General features: G+C 57.7%; 3 protein-coding genes and 1 long non-coding RNA gene across 5 annotated transcripts; 3 read left to right on the top strand and 1 right to left on the bottom strand.

Moving 5' to 3' along the window:
- The first annotated feature begins 73 nt into the window (after positions 1-73).
- Positions 74-3,314, top strand: NR0B2 (nuclear receptor subfamily 0 group B member 2). Its single transcript, XM_027705981.1, has 2 exons — positions 74-1,596; positions 2,186-3,314. Exons 1-2 carry the CDS (start codon positions 1,089-1,091, stop codon positions 2,446-2,448), a joined length of 771 nt encoding a protein of 256 aa, XP_027561782.1. The 5' UTR covers positions 74-1,088; the 3' UTR covers positions 2,449-3,314.
- On the bottom strand, positions 1,774-4,424 carry LOC113978767. Its single transcript, XR_003537646.1, has 4 exons — positions 4,295-4,424; positions 3,610-3,844; positions 3,076-3,206; positions 1,774-1,965 (listed from the first exon to the last, which is right to left on the bottom strand). It is a non-coding gene; the product is annotated as an uncharacterized LOC113978767 (long non-coding RNA).
- A 169-nt stretch (positions 4,425-4,593) lies between these two features.
- Positions 4,594-9,562, top strand: GPATCH3 (G-patch domain containing 3). The gene is made up of 7 exons (XM_027705978.1): positions 4,594-4,927; positions 5,168-5,586; positions 6,780-6,954; positions 7,800-7,859; positions 8,134-8,255; positions 8,432-8,559; positions 9,160-9,562. Exons 1-7 carry the CDS (start codon positions 4,594-4,596, stop codon positions 9,377-9,379), a joined length of 1,458 nt encoding a protein of 485 aa, XP_027561779.1. The 3' UTR covers positions 9,380-9,562.
- Positions 9,563-10,555: 993 nt separating this feature from the next.
- Positions 10,556-14,283, top strand: GPN2 (GPN-loop GTPase 2). Of its 2 annotated transcripts, XM_027705983.1 has the most exons (4): positions 10,556-10,603; positions 11,021-11,472; positions 13,396-13,552; positions 13,839-14,283. In XM_027705983.1, exons 2-4 carry the CDS (start codon positions 11,056-11,058, stop codon positions 14,150-14,152), a joined length of 888 nt encoding a protein of 295 aa, XP_027561784.1. In that variant the 5' UTR covers positions 10,556-10,603; positions 11,021-11,055; the 3' UTR covers positions 14,153-14,283. The 2 variants fall into 2 exon arrangements, with proteins under 2 accessions (XP_027561784.1, XP_027561785.1); XM_027705984.1 differs by lacking the exon at positions 10,556-10,603 and having other exon boundaries at positions 10,813-11,472.
- Positions 14,284-14,289: the final 6 nt, after the last annotated feature.

Genomic DNA, 14,289 nt, shown 5'->3' with positions numbered 1-14,289 from the left:
ACGGGCGGGTTCCCGCGGCCCTCGGGGTCCCGGTCCTGGCTGGGACCCCCATCGGGCACCGGGACCCCCCGACACCCGCTGCCGTCACGGGAGCGGCCCCAGCGCTGCCACCCGCCCTGCGTCCCCCTCCCCTCCGCGTCCCGCCGGGGCTGGGGTCCAACGTGATCCCTGGACGGGAGGATTGAGGGGGGAGGTTCTCCCTCCTCCTCCTCCCTCAAATGTTCCCCTTTTCCCCCGCAGGAATCCTCACCCTGGAAGTGCCTCAGCAGTGCCCAGCACAGAGGGACAGTCACTGCTCTGGTCCTGTGGCCACACCATGGCTGGTACAAGCCAGGTGTCCTTGGCCTTCTTGCCCACTGGGCTCACGTTCAGCCGCTGCTGACCAGCTCCCCCAGGTCCTTTTCCACTGGGAGAATGTAAGAATTCTGCCCTTTTTTCCTCCCTTTTCTCTCATGCTGCAAAATGGGGGCATTTGCCCTTCTCCAGTGCAAGAGACAACACCCGTGGCCCTTCCTGGGCACTTCACCAGGTTCCTCTTCCTCCCAACCACAACAGGAGCCTCGCGAGCAAGGCCGGGCAAAACCAGCCGCTGATAACACGACTTCCAGGTTGCTCCTGCCAAGGCCGGGCCGTTGAACTCCAGGGCCCAGACGAGCGCCCTGTGTTTGTCTGTGAGCTCCTGGCAGCTCAGGGGCCTTGGTGCCATGGTACAGCCTGGGATAATGACTCTGTTTATCCTGTTTGGGTAATCCTGATAAGGCCCAACCCGCCGTCCCCCCCTCCCCAGCGATTCATTGAGAAAACGGCTGTTGACGCAGCACTGGGAACTCGTTTGCCCCCGGCCAATCAGCCCAGGGACAGCGGAGCTGGTTGGGTGTTTTTTTTTTTAATGAGGGCAGCTTAATCAGGGCGGTCAAGGCTGTGGAGGGGTGTTTCAGTGGTGACCCAGCCTTATAAGAGCTGGCTGGAGCAGCCACAGGGCTGGCAGAGCTGGGAGGACGGAGATTTGAGGAGGCATTTTACGTCTCTCTCCCACCAGGAGGGAGTTTCACCGAGGACCCGGCTCAGCTACGAGCACCAGCGTGGGCATGGAGTGCGAGAGGTGCCAGTGCCACAGCAAGGATAAGAACACTGCCATCCTCTACACCCTCCTCAGCCAGAACCTGCACCCCGGGCGGGCCCGGCAGCGCTGCCTGTGCCACCAGCGCCGCACCGTCCGGCTGCGCACGCCACACGTCACCTGCCAGGCGGCCTCCGACGTGCTGGTCAAAACCATCAGCTTCATGAAAAACCTCCCTTCCTTCTACCTGCTGCCGAAGGAGGACCAGCTCCTGCTGCTGGATAGCTGCTGGGTGCCTCTCTTCCTGCTGGGGCTGGTGCAGGAGATGGTGACCTTCGAGGTGATGGAGGCGCCGGCCCCCAGCATGCTCAAGAAGATCCTCCTCAGCGGGCAAAGCAAAGGGCAGGAGCCCGAGAGGACACAGCCCACGCTGGCTGCAGTGCAGCGGCTGCAGTGCTGCCTCAACACCTTCTGGAGCCTGGATCTGAGCCCCAAGGAATACGCCTACCTGAAGGGAGCCATCCTCTTCAATCCAGGTGAGTGCCAGGCCCTCGTGGCTCTGCTGGCTGGAGCTGGCAGCTGAACACTGAATCACAGAATCACTGAATCACTGAGGGTGGAGAAGGCCTCCAAGATCATTGAGTACAACCTGTGATCACCCCCTTGTCAACTAGACCAGAGCACTCAGTGCCACATCCAGTCATTTCTTGAACACTTCCAGGGATGGGGACTCCACCAGCTCCCTGGGCAAACATAGATCTCTTGGCTTGTAGCTGCTCAGAGCTGGGCAGGTGCGAGAACAGAGAGGGCTGGTCACCTTCTTCCTAATTCTGGTCATTCCCAAATGCACTGGAAAGTGGGGTGGAGGGATGTCAAATGTAGTGGTAAAAGCCAGAGGACTTTGCCTGCCCTGCAGACAGCAAACCCCAGGTTCCTTTACTTGATTTTCCCAGTTAACTGCTTTTCCTCCCTCACACAGCATCCCTGGAATAGCCACATCTCAGCAGCGCTGTGTACACCCCATTAATGTGCCCTACAGAGAAATAGGGAAGGGTGGGAGCGGGGGAAACCTGGGGCTGTTTTCCATCCTGCTTCATCCCCACCTTCCCCTCCTCTCCCTCACAGACATCCCCGGGCTGAAGGCTTCCCTCTACATCGAGAGCCTGCAGCAGGAGGCCCAGCGAGCCCTCCAGGAGGTCGTGCAGCCGCTGCACCCCGACGACCAGGGACGCTTTTCCCACATTTTACTGGTCGCCTCCTCCTTAAAATCCATCCCCCCCACCCTCATCACGGATCTGTTCTTCCGGCCCGTTATCGGCGACGCCGACATCGCGGAGCTGCTGGTGGAGATGCTCTACGAGGCTCCGGGGCTGTGTGTGCCCTGCTGAGCACCCCAGGATGCTCCCCACACCTTGCCAGGATCCACAGCAGATCCAGGAGCGGGGATTTAGGGAGAGAAGCGCTCCGGACTCTTTGGGAACTGCGTGTTTTGTTAGGGCTGCGGCTGGAGGATCCGTGCAGAAGCAGCTCCGGCTCAGCAGATGTTTACAGCGGCTCCTGCTGGCCTCCGTTTCGTGGAGTGTGTGGGGTTTCATGGAGTGTGAGGGGTTTCCTTCCCTGATCCCTGTTCCCCCCTGCCTGTGAGCTCTGGTAGAGCCTGATCCCAGTTTTTCCCCTCAGTCCCTGTGAAATCATTGTGCATTTTGCTGTTAACTCCGAGCACTGAGGGCTGTCCTCAGCTGACAGCTCGATCCTGTGCTGTTTGATGGCCTCAGTGGGATCACTTACACAGTGCAAACATTGTGGAATTAGGTCTGGGTCTGCCTGTTGTGCTTGAAATCTTAGAAACACTCAGGGAATACCTTCGGGGGGAAAAGCCAGAGTGTTAAATCCCACAGGGTGTCCAGACTCACCCTCTTTCCCTTAGATTACATCTTTCCTCCATAATTCCATGAAATACAACAGGACTAAGAGCACCTAAACCTGCTGCACCTCATTTTGGGCTCTGGGCTTACCTGTTTGTGTGATAAGTGAACCCTGAGCTGGGAACGCCGTGGAAACGAGCGGAGCTGGTTTAGTGGTCGATCCAAAGATCCCTCCCTGGAGTCAGAGCCAGGTGCACACCTGGAAAACTCGCTCCTCCTGCCTTCAACAGGTGAGGTGTCAGTATTTTATAAGTGAACATTCATGTGGTTTGTATATAAGATGCAATAAATTATTTTTTTAATAAAATGCTTGACGTTTTGGAACAACAGTGGTGACTTTTTAGAAGTAGTGTTGAATTTGGGGGCGGTGGGGGGAGAAAAATCTGCTGCAGGCCTGGCATGGAAAGACACTGGAAGGAAAAGGATTTTTCATAAAAATCCACCTGGCAATGCAAATATGGGTCAAATGGTGTCAGTGGGAGCTGTTTGATGTAAAACCCCTCGGTGCTCCCAGCACACAGAAATTTCCAGGGGCAAATCCCCCTGGAAAGCTGCACCTTTCTCCAGGTGTTGAGCCTCTCCCAGGGTCTCCCAGCGGTGTCAGAGGTGGATGCTCTGACTCACCTGGACGCTCTCCCCGCTGCCAACAGGCTCAAACCCCATCCCATTTTCCATGGCTGGCACGGGTGAGGTGTCAGGTAGAGCTGCACGGAGCCTCCCTGTGCCACGGAAACAGCCGGAATCTTCGCCAGCAGCCTGGAGTACGGGAAAACTGCAGTGTCAGCCTGTGCCTCCACCTCTGCCGCTGCTCCCGGGGTGATCTCAGCCCCATGACAGCCCTTTTCCATGGGGAGGGAGGCTGTGAGTCATGGGATGAGTCTTGGTGAGTCACTGAGCACGGGACACCCAACAGCCCTGGGACAGGGACACCAGCCCCCCAGGGACTACACAGCATGGGGGGCTGGATGCCCCCTATGCCCTGAAACCCCCAGGGTTTGTGACCCACCTTGGGGCCTGGCCACCCCCTGCTACCCCAGGGCCTGGTAAACACCCACACACATGCACTGGGGTCTGGCCACCCCTGGGGTCTGCCTGTCCCCAGAGCTTGTGACTCCCCCATCCCATTGGGGTCTCTCTGTCCCCATGCCCTGTGTCCCTCCCCACAGCCTGTGACCCCCCAGGTTTTCTCTCTCTCTCTCTCCAGATCCCATGAACCCCTCACAGGGTCTTTCTGTTCCCAGATCCTGTGACACCCCAAAGGCCTGTGACTCCCCAGGGTCTCTCTGTCACCAGGGCCTGTGACACCCACCCACTGGGTTCTCTCTGTCCCCAAGGTCTGTGACACCTCCCCAGGGCCTGTGACCCACCCCAGGCTCTTTGTGTCCTGAAGGCCTGTGACCCCCTGAGACCCCTGTGCCTGGTTCTCTCTGTCGCCATGTCCTGTGCCCCCCCCCCTGTCCCCCCCCCCGGGCCTCTCTGTGTCCCCCGAACCTGTGACACCCCCCGCGCTCCCCCCCGCCCGCACCGCGCTCTCCGTCCACCAGGCGGTGCCTTCTCTCCCTCCTCGCCCCTGACGTCATCCCCCCGCGCCCGCGCCGTCGCCCCAAGATGGCGGCGCCCAGCGGCAGCGGCGGCGATGGCGGCCCGGCCCGGTACTGCCTGGTCAGCGGCATCCCCGCCGCGCTCCGCTCCGCGCACCTCCGCGCCTACTTCAGCCAGTTCCTGGAAGCCGGCGGCTTCCTCTGCTTCCACTACCGCCACCGTCCCGAACGCCCGCCGGCGGCGGCGGGGCCGCGCACCTGCTCGTGCCTGGTGTCGGTGAGGCCCGGCCGCGCCCGCCGCTTCGTCCGCATGTACTCGGGGAAGCGCTGGGTCGGGCCCGGCGGGGCCGCGCTGCCCGGCCGCTGCCTCATCCGCAGGGTCCGCCTGAGCCCCGCGACAGGTACGGGCGGACACCGGGGAGGGCCCGTAACGGGCCTGGGGGGGGCTCGGACCGACACTCTGCAGCGAAGCTTGAAGGGTTAACACCCTTTATGGAGCTTCCTTAGTGCTTTAAAGTTACTATAAGGCGAGAAGAGCCCGTTTGGGCCCTGCTTATCCCTCTCGTGCTCGGGAGGGCCCTGTTTTACCCCTCTCAGGTGGCTTGTGCCCCCCCTCCCCAAACATTCCTTCTCTTTTCCAGGCTCGGAGGCGTCTCCCAGCAGCCAGGACCAGACGGCTGCCGGGGAATCTGTGACAGAGGCGGAGCTGAAGCGCCTGCCCGAGTTCAACCCCCCCTCCTTCATGCCTTTTGGGAACGTGGGCACCCCCCTGAGCGTGTTCCTGGAGCTGATCCGGGCCTGCCGGCTGCCTCCCCGGATTATCAAGAAGCTGCAGCTGGATTTCCCAAAGACTGGCTCATCCCGGAGGTATGGGAATGTGCCCTTTGAATACCAGGACACTGAGACAGTGGTGGAGGAAGGAGGAGTTTACACGGCTGCAGGGGATGAGATCACCGAGGGAGAGGGGCCCGAGCCAACCCCGGGGGTGACTCACCCAGCCCGGCCCGAGGAGGAGGAGGAGGAGAGGCAGCAGGAGGAAGAGGAGTCTCACTCAGATGATGTAAGTGGAATATTCCAGCACCATCCGAGCCCAGCAGAGCTGGGAGGGCATGTAGAGCTCAATTTTAGTCTTTAACTGTATTGTATAAATTACATGTCTAAAAAAATGATGTTAAAATAGAATTGTTCACCTCTTGGTGCATGGGCACTGGGAGCATGAACCCCCCAAAAACTACTTGTCCAGAGCAAGGTGGTTGTAAGGGTTGAGCTTAAAGGGTTTGGTCAAGGTTTATCCCAAAGGCTCTGGTGGGGGTTGAGCCCAAGGAGTTTGGCCCAAGGAGCTGGTGCTGCAGAGCAGACCCTGGCAGATTGGCCCAGCTCTGCTTTGCCTACAAATGAGGTGACCAGAGGCTCAGGGCCATGTTTGTGTGCTGGAAAAGGACATGCAGAGCTGCACAAATGGCTGACCTCGAATGCTCCTGGGACTGAAGTTTAGTCACTGTGAGGAAAATGGCCTTTGTGACAAAGGCTCCTGGAGCCCTGGGCAGGGCAGGCTCTGTGGAGCCATCCCTGCCTGGCAGACGCCTGTCTGGCCTGTTCTCCCAAACCTCTGTCATTACAGATCCCCAGGCAAGCCATTCCCGTTTTTTCCTCCACCAGAACTAACTCAGATGCCAAATCTTTGCTGCAGTTCCACCCCATTAGTTTTTCCTGGCAACGGCGGGCACAGAGGGCGCTTTGTTCCCTCCTTTTATTCAGCTTTTCCTTCTCCAGACTAAACAGACTCCTCCAGCTGTTTCTCACAGGCTGTTTCCTGGATCTCCAGCCATTCTTTTGGCTGTTCCTGCCCTGGAAGGCCTGTACCCAGAGCTGGGCAGGCAGCAGTGGAGCTGTCAGCCTGCCCTGTGCCTGTGCCAGCGAGCTGCTTCCCGGGAAACCCACACAATCTCCTTAGGGATCAACTGGAGTGGAATTAATTCGTTGCTTAGTGCTGACTCCAGGTCCAGCACACCTGCTCCTTAAATGGGCATCCCTGCAGTGGGTGTGAGGTGTGGGATTTCTCAGTGCTGACTCTGGAAGTGGCATTAGTCAAGGAATGAGCTCATCCGCACCCGTCGTGTCGGGGCGTGAGAGCTGCAGGCTGGGACCAGCTCTGTCAGCGGGGCTGTTCCACAGGGAAGGTGCTGGGATGGGGTCAGGGGGCAGGGAGGGGGCCGTGCTGATGTCACCCACCCTGTGCCACCTCCCCTGCAGGACAATGACACCTGTGAGGAGTGGGAGCGGCACGAGGCCCTGCACGAGGACGTGACCAAGCAGGGCCGTGTGGAGGAGCGGCTCTTCGAGGAGGAGATCGAGCTCAAGTGGGAGAAAGGAGGCTCTGGCCTCGTGTTCTACACAGATGCCCAGTTCTGGCAGGAGGAGAACGGAGGTAACGTTGGTGTTTGTGTCACTAAGCCCCCACCAACCCCCAGGAGCAGGTTTAACCCCCTGCAAACAGTCCAGCTCAGCTGCAGCCACCAGCATCTTGCCATTACTTTTTAATCTTCCCTTGGTCACAAAACTGGCAACTTGATCACAATCCAGTCACCAGAGACCCCAGTGGTGCTGCCTCTGCCTCTTCTGTGGGCGCTGGGATTTGGGGAGTCTCTAATGCCATTTCAGTGCTGGGCACTGCTGAGGCACCACCTTAAATGCTGCACCCAGTTCTGGGCCCTCACTGCAAGAGAGACATTGAGGGGCTGGAGAATGTCCAGAGGATGGAATGGAGCTGGAAAAGGGGCTGGAGCAGCTGAGGGAGCTGGAGGAGCTCACCCTGGAAAAAAGGAGGCTCAGGGGGAACCTTCTTGCTTTCTGCAACTCCCTGACAGGAGGGGGGAGCCGGGGGGGGGTCAGGCTCTGCTCCCAGGGAACAAGGGACAGGAGGAGAGAAAATGGCTTCAAGTTGTGCCAGGGGAGGTTCATGTTGGATTTTGGGGAAAATATCTTCACTGAAAGGGCTGTCAGACATTGGAAGGGGCTGCCCAGGGAGGTGGTGGAGTCCTCATACCTGGAGGTGTCCAAGGAATGACTGGACGTGGCACTCAGTGCTCTGGGCTGGGGGCCAAGGTGGGGATCAGGCACAGGGTGGACTCGAAGATGTTGGAGATCTTTTCCAACCTTAATGATTCTGTGATTCCTTCCCATTTTGTTAGAGAAAATAGGGAACTGGACTACCAGCAAACAGCTCTTGTGTGTCAGACTTCACTAAAACTGCTGCTTTCCTTCTCTTGGCAGACTTTGACGAGCAGACAGCGGACGACTGGGACGTGGACATGAGCATCTACTATGACAAAGGTATCAGAGCTGAACCTCCCCCTCCCCAGTCCTGAGGAGACCAGGGAGGCTGGGAAATTCTGACCCTGGAGAATCTGGGGAGCTCTTTGCCTCTGTCATCCTTTGAAAGCGTCCAAGACGTCAATGAACTTGAAACAGTGTTTTTCTGGTCTGGCGGCGAGAGTTGCCAAAAAGAACAGGTTCTGCCTCCTCTGCCTGGTGCTCTGGGGGAAGTGACAGAGCTGTGCAGTTTCCCTGAGCTGTGCTGCCCTGACTCTGGCTTCTTTCTCCCTAGATGGAGGTGATAAGGATGCTCGGGACTCGGTGCAGATGTGGCTGGAGCAGCGGCTCCGGGATGGGTTGGAGGAGGGGTCTGTGTCAGGGCAGCAGATTGGAACCTTCGAGAGATACACCAAGGTGAGCTCTGGACACCTGCTCAGGGGCAGGGCAGGAAGGGCTGGGGTGGTGATGGTGCCCAGAGGATGTGGATTAGGGGAGGGAGAGGCCTTGGATGTGGGGAGGGGGCAGAAAGCTCTGGGAAGATGAGGTTGGGCTTTGTCCAGCAACTCTGTGATGTTTTCCTCTCCTCCCAGGGCTTTGGCAGGAAGGTGCTGGAGCAGCAGGGCTGGACGGAGGGGCTGGGCCTGGGGAGCAGCAACTCTGGGATGGCTGAAGCTCTGGATAATGAGGGTCAGAACCCCAGATGCAAGAGGGGGCTGGGGTAAGTACCCAAGTGCCAGCCTGGGCTCTCTGCACCCCCAGCAGCTGAGTGGCTGGAGCAGAGTGGGAACCAGAACTGCAAGGCTGTCCCGGGAATCTGCCTTTCCCTGCACAGCTGGGGCTGCCACAGCTCTCCAGAGCTAAATACACTCCTCTTCCTGACAGTCCAGGGCTCCTTAGTGGAGACTGTGGAATTAGAGCAGGACTGGAACCATGTGCAGGGTCCTGCAGCAGAGACACAGAGGAAGGACTGAGGATCCCCACCCCTACCTGCCCTGTGGGATTTCTGGAGGCTTTGTGGGGTGCTGTGGTTGACCATGAGGGCTGGCTCTTGTTCTAGAGCAGCCAGGAATAGCACAGGAATCCACATTGGTCCACATCTTCTCTGCATTGTTGGCACAGGTTGCCCAGAGAAGCTGTGGCTGCCCCATCCCTGGAAGTGTCCAAGGCCAGGTTGGAGCAACCTGGTCTAGTGGAATATGTCCCTTCCAACCAAACCATTCCCTGATTCCTTGATCATGTGAAGGAAATGATCAGGGAAGCACAGGGATGCCTGGCTGCCTCACCAACCTCCAACCAAACCTTTCCTGCTTCCCTCCAGGTACCACGGGGAGAAGCTGCCAACCTTCCTCAAGGGGAAGAAGCCCCGGAGGGACAATCCCATCCTCATCTCCACCATCTACGACGACCCTGAGCCCCAGGACATGGGGGACCAGCTGCTCCGGCGCCAGCCCCCCACTGCCATGAAGTACAGGCAGGACATGGCCTTTGTCCGGGCGTCCCACCCTGCCCTGGGCAGCCTCAGGTCCCAGTCCCACTGAGCAGGGACTGCCACAGCCTTGGGATCTGCTCCCCAGTCCAGGCTGGCTCCTGGTCTCGGGGGTGGAGCAGAGTGTTTATATTTTTTAATTTATTTTTAGAAAATTTTTTGTTTTATTTTAGAAAGATTTTGTAATAAAAATTGCCTCAGCAGGGGGTTGTTTTTTTCCTCTCCTAATTGAACCGTTCAGATGAGGGGAAGTAGTGTTGTTTATTTGTTCAGTGGAATTGGGGGTTGCGTTTCTGGGTGGGGGTTTAAAACTGATATTAGTGCTGGGATCAAGCAAACCTGAGTGCTCAGTGAGCCTAAAAAGCCAGAACTCGTAGTTCAGGGCTGCCTGAGACCCGGGGAAGGACAAGTACAGGCAGGGCCGGCCGTGGCACCATAACTGTCCTGCCAACAGCTCCCTGCTGGCCACAGCTCCGCGTTGCCTGGGCGTGGCAATCCCACACTCCCGGGAGAAACTCACCGGGATGAAAGGCTTGTCCTGGCAGCCTCCAAGGAATTCTGCGGGAGGCGTTTCCCTGTGGCCGGGCGTAGCGGGTGCTCCTTCCACGGCTTCCCAACCTGCTCTGCCCTGTTTTCCTGACACAGGCACTCTGGAGAGGGGAGAGCCTTCGGCACAGTGACCCAGGACTGCAGGGTTAAGTGGGAATGGGTGAAGGGCAGGCCTCATGTGCTTTCCTTAAGGATATTGCTGTGTCAGGGAGGAATTTCACCTTTACCTTCTGTTGTAGCCAGGTGAGGGTTGGCCTCTTCTCCCAGCAACTAGTGATAGGATGAGAGGACACAGTCTTAAGCTGCACCAGGGGAGGTTTAAGTTGGACATTAGGAAGAATTTCCTCGCAGAAAGGGTGATTAGATCTTGGAACGGGCTGCTCAGGGAGGTGGTGGAGTCACTGTTCCCTGGAGGTGTTCAAGGAAAGGCTGGACGTGGCTCTTAGTGCCATGGTGAGGTTGGGTCACAGGTCTGACTCGATGATCCCGGAGGTCTTTTCCAACCAAGCTGATTCTGTGATTCTCTCGGAAAAAAAAAACCACGGGGGTGGGGTTCTGCCGGCGCCGGGACTCGAACCCGCGACCCCCCAACCCCGATTCGGGGTCCCGGCTTCGAGTCCCTCCGGCCGCCAGGGGGCGCTGTGGGGGCGGCGGCCGCTCCGCCCCCGGAACGCGGCGCTCTGGGGCCGCGGCCACCCGGACCCGGCGCGGGGGGCACCGGCGGGCGGTGAGCGGCCTACGGGGAAAAAAACGGGTTGGGAATAACGGGATTGGGGGGGGGATACCGGAGTTGGGGAGGGGGTATGAGAGGTGAAAGGGCCTGGGCAAGGAGCGGGGGTGAGGGGGAGAAAGGGTGGTGTGAGGGGAGGGAGGGGCGTAGGAGGGAAGAGGGGCCCCGTGGGGGAAAGGGAAACACGGCGGCACAGGGGGGCGAAGGGGATAAAGGGGGATGTGGGGATAAAGGGCCAGTGTCGTTTTCAGAGTGAGGGGCACCAGGGTGTCATCCACCCCAGTGTGGGGCTCAGAGCAAGAAGTGACAGGAGGCAGCTGTAACATCCACTCTCTCCCTGGGTGGGAATCCCAGCAGATCCCATCCCTACAAAGGCAGATTAAGCAGTAAATGGGATTTTTTCCCCTCTCCCAGCCAACAGCAGCAGCAGGAGGAGGACATGACACACCATGTCTGAGGGCAGCAAGGGCCACTCGGTGGCCTTCGGCCAGGTGGTCATCGGGCCACCAGGCTCCGGGAAAACCACCTACTGCCACGCCATGAGGGAATTCCTGGCGCAGATCGGGCGCAGGGTGTCCGTGGTGAACCTGGACCCCGCCAACGAGGCGCTGCCCTGCCCCTGCGAGCTGGACATCTCCCAGCTCGTCACCCTGCCTGATGTCATGGGCAGCCTCGGGCTGGGCCCCAACGGGGGCCTCCTCTACTGCATGGAGTACCTGGAGACCAACGTGGACTGGCTGCAGGAGAAGCTGGAAGGGCTCAAGGGGCACTATGTCCTCTTTGACTGCCCCGGGCAGGTGGAGCTCTACACGCACCACAACTCCCTGAAGAACGTCTTCGCCCACCTGGCCAAGTGGAATTTCAGGGTATTTTTGGAATTCCGGGGCTCTGCAGGGGGTTTGGGGTGGGTGACTGGCACCCATGTGAGGCTTCACATCCCATGGGCATCGTGGGGACTAATGGCTGTTTTCTTCAGGAATTTTTTGGCCTTTCCTGTGAAACAGCTTTATTAGGGAAGGAGGGGAATTTTGTCCTAATTTTGTCCTATTTTATTCTCCAAAGGATTGGCAAAACAGTGGCTTGTCAGGGCTTTTAATGCAGTGGGATTATGGGCAGAAATATGGATTCCTTCCTCACACTTGTCACAGAATCACAGAATGGTTTGGGTTGGGAAGGATCTTAAAGCCCATCCAGTTCCACCCTCTGCCATGGGCAGGGACACCTTCCACTAGCCCAGGTTGCTCCAAGCCCTGTCCAACCTCGCCTTGGACACTTCCAGGGATGGGACAAGCACTTGCTGTGCTCCAGGATCATCCCCACAGTGTATGTGTTTTATCCAGGCAGGGAGGTCGATGTGTGCTGGGACCCTTTTTGCCCTGCCCTGTGAGGAACCCAGGTGACATCCCAGGCCCTGCCTGCCCTGCCTGCACCCCGTGGGACGTGCTCTGGGCCTCCTTGCACAATGGGAGATGCAGATGAGGCCGTGCAGGTGAGAACAGTCCCGCAGCCCAGGGAACCTGCTGACGCGGCGTTTGCTTTGCGTCGGGGCCAAACCATGAATGTGCAAACCCTGTGCAGTGTGAGAGCAAGAAGGGCAGGTTCATTTGCCTGAGAATGTCACTGGGAATCTGCACATTAGAGGTTATTTTCATTGGAATAAATGGATGTGAAATTGGGGTTGCTAAAATAAGACATTTGTGCTGCTGTTTTGCTGCTCTCCCGGGTGCTCACACCTGGGCTGGTTTTTGCTGCAGAAGCTCTGCTGTGACTCAGCCACGCTCAGCCTCAGAGCCCTGGCTTGGAATGACTTCCAGAGGTCTGGGACCACATTGTTACAGCAGCACAAAACACAGGGAATCGAACTGTTCATTAGTGTAATTATTAATTATTAGTGCAGACCGCAGTTGGCTCTCCCAGCAGAACGTGGCGTGCTACAGTTACTGCTCCTGAGTGTGCCATGGCCTGAGCAGTCCTGTGGGGAAGGTGGAAATCTGGAGGCAGTTGTGCTGTTCAGGAGGAGAATTAAACCCAGCTGCCACCCCAAAAAATCTGCAGAGTTCAGGCAAGTGGGGAAACTTCAGCTGTGAAGAGAGAAACCCTGAGGAAAGGGAAAGCAGCTGCAGGTTTGGGTGTTGCTGGTGGAGCTCAGCACCCCTATAAAGCCTCCCCACAGCCCTTCCCTGGATCCTTAATCCATGGCGGTCCGTGGGTGGGAATGGGACAATATACACTTTTATATATGTGGATTTATGAATATGTTCAGCCTGGAGAAGACAAGGCTCTGGGGAGGCCTTGGAGCCCCTTCCAGTGCCTGAAGGGGCTCCAGGAGAGCTGAAGAGAGACTTTGGACAAGGGCCTGGAGTGACAGAAAAAGTGGGAATGGTTTCCCACTGCCAGAGGGCAGGGTTAGATGGGATATTGGGGAGGAATTCTCAGCTGGGAGGATGGGGAGGCCCTGACACAGGTTGCCCAGAGAACCTGTGGCTGCCCCATCCTTGGAAATGTCCAAGGCCAGGTTGGACAGGGCTTGGAGCAACCTGGGCTAGTGGAAGGTGTCCCTGCATTGGAATGAGATGAGCTTTAAGGTCCCTTCCAACCCAAACCATTCCATGGTTCCCTGATTCTGGTTTTCCTGTGCAGGAGGTAGAAGGTAGGTGGTGGCTTTCCCTGTGTGGTGCAGTCAGGTCTGAACAGATTGTCCTGTTGCCACTTCCAGATGGTCCCTAAAGCAAGTGGATGGTTTTGTCACGGGTCTGACCTTTGTGTCCCTTTGTGCCTTTGTTTCCCAGCTGGCTGCAGTGCATCTGGTGGATTCCCACTACTGCACAGACCCTGGGAAGTTCATCTCTGTGCTCTGCACCTCCCTCTCCACCATGCTGCACGTGGAGCTGCCCCACGTCAACATCCTCTCCAAGATGGACCTGATCGAGCAGTACGGGAAGCTGGGTAAGAGAATTCCATGGAATCACGGGATGGTTTGGGGTTGGAAGGGACCTTAGAACTCAAACCCTTAAAGCCGTGGGCAGGGACACCTTCCACTAGACCAGGTTGCTCAGAGCTCCATCCAACCTGGCCTTGGACGCTTCCAGGAATTTGAGGGATGTGGATTGACCTGTGTCAGGTGCAGATTGTCTGTTTGGGAATGGGAATGCCTGGGGAAACTGATGTAAAACTCAGTGATGGTGGGGAAACTTGTGCTCTTCCACTTAAAAACTGCCTTGTTTCCCTGCAGCTTTCAACCTGGATTATTACACCGAGGTCCTGGATCTCTCTTACCTGGTTGATCATTTGGCCTCCGATCCCTTCTTCAGGAATTACCGCCGCCTCAACGAGAAGCTGGTGGAGGTGATTGAGGACTACAGCCTGGTGTCCTTCATCCCCCTCAACGTCCAGGTGATGCAGCAGGAGGGAACAGGGAGCCTTGGATGTGTGGCTGGATGTGTAGCACCTTGTTTATGTCTGCTCAGAGCCACGAGGGCTGAAAGCCTCAGCTGTGAAGAGACTCAGGGATGGAAAACAGGGAAACACACCCAGACTTGTAAATGATCCATGGCAGCCAAAGGAAGAGGAAAGGCTGATGAGCTTGGGGCTACCTGGGCCTTGTGTCCTGGGGTGGGGAGTTCAGGCTCCCCCTTCCTCCAGCCCTTCTGTGCCTACATTTCAAACCTGGGCAAAGTATTACC

Source organism: Neopelma chrysocephalum, unplaced genomic scaffold, assembly GCF_003984885.1.
Source record: "Neopelma chrysocephalum unplaced genomic scaffold, ASM398488v2 Primary Assembly neopelma1_361, whole genome shotgun sequence".
NCBI lineage: Eukaryota > Metazoa > Chordata > Aves > Passeriformes > Pipridae > Neopelma > Neopelma chrysocephalum.
The sequence above is the reverse complement of the archived record's forward strand: the minus strand, read 5'-3'. Positions and strand labels throughout refer to the sequence as shown.

Bases quoted from the DNA above. Each gene is read 5' to 3' on its own strand.
- NR0B2 (XM_027705981.1), top strand. From the start codon at position 1,089: ATGGAGTGCGAGAGGTGCCAGTGCCACAGCAAGGATAAGAACACTGCC. The intron at 1,597-2,185 runs GTGAGTGCCAGG...TCTCCCTCACAG, and splicing joins AGCCATCCTCTTCAATCCAG to ACATCCCCGGGCTGAAGGCT.
- GPATCH3 (XM_027705978.1), top strand. From the start codon at position 4,594: ATGGCGGCGCCCAGCGGCAGCGGCGGCGATGGCGGCCCGGCCCGGTAC. The intron at 7,860-8,133 runs GTATCAGAGCTG...CTTTCTCCCTAG, and splicing joins GAGCATCTACTATGACAAAG to ATGGAGGTGATAAGGATGCT. The intron at 8,560-9,159 runs GTAAGTACCCAA...GCTTCCCTCCAG, and splicing joins AGATGCAAGAGGGGGCTGGG to GTACCACGGGGAGAAGCTGC.
- GPN2 (XM_027705983.1), top strand. From the start codon at position 11,056: ATGTCTGAGGGCAGCAAGGGCCACTCGGTGGCCTTCGGCCAGGTGGTC. The intron at 11,473-13,395 runs GTATTTTTGGAA...TTTGTTTCCCAG, and splicing joins TGGCCAAGTGGAATTTCAGG to CTGGCTGCAGTGCATCTGGT. The intron at 13,553-13,838 runs GTAAGAGAATTC...GTTTCCCTGCAG, and splicing joins CGAGCAGTACGGGAAGCTGG to CTTTCAACCTGGATTATTAC.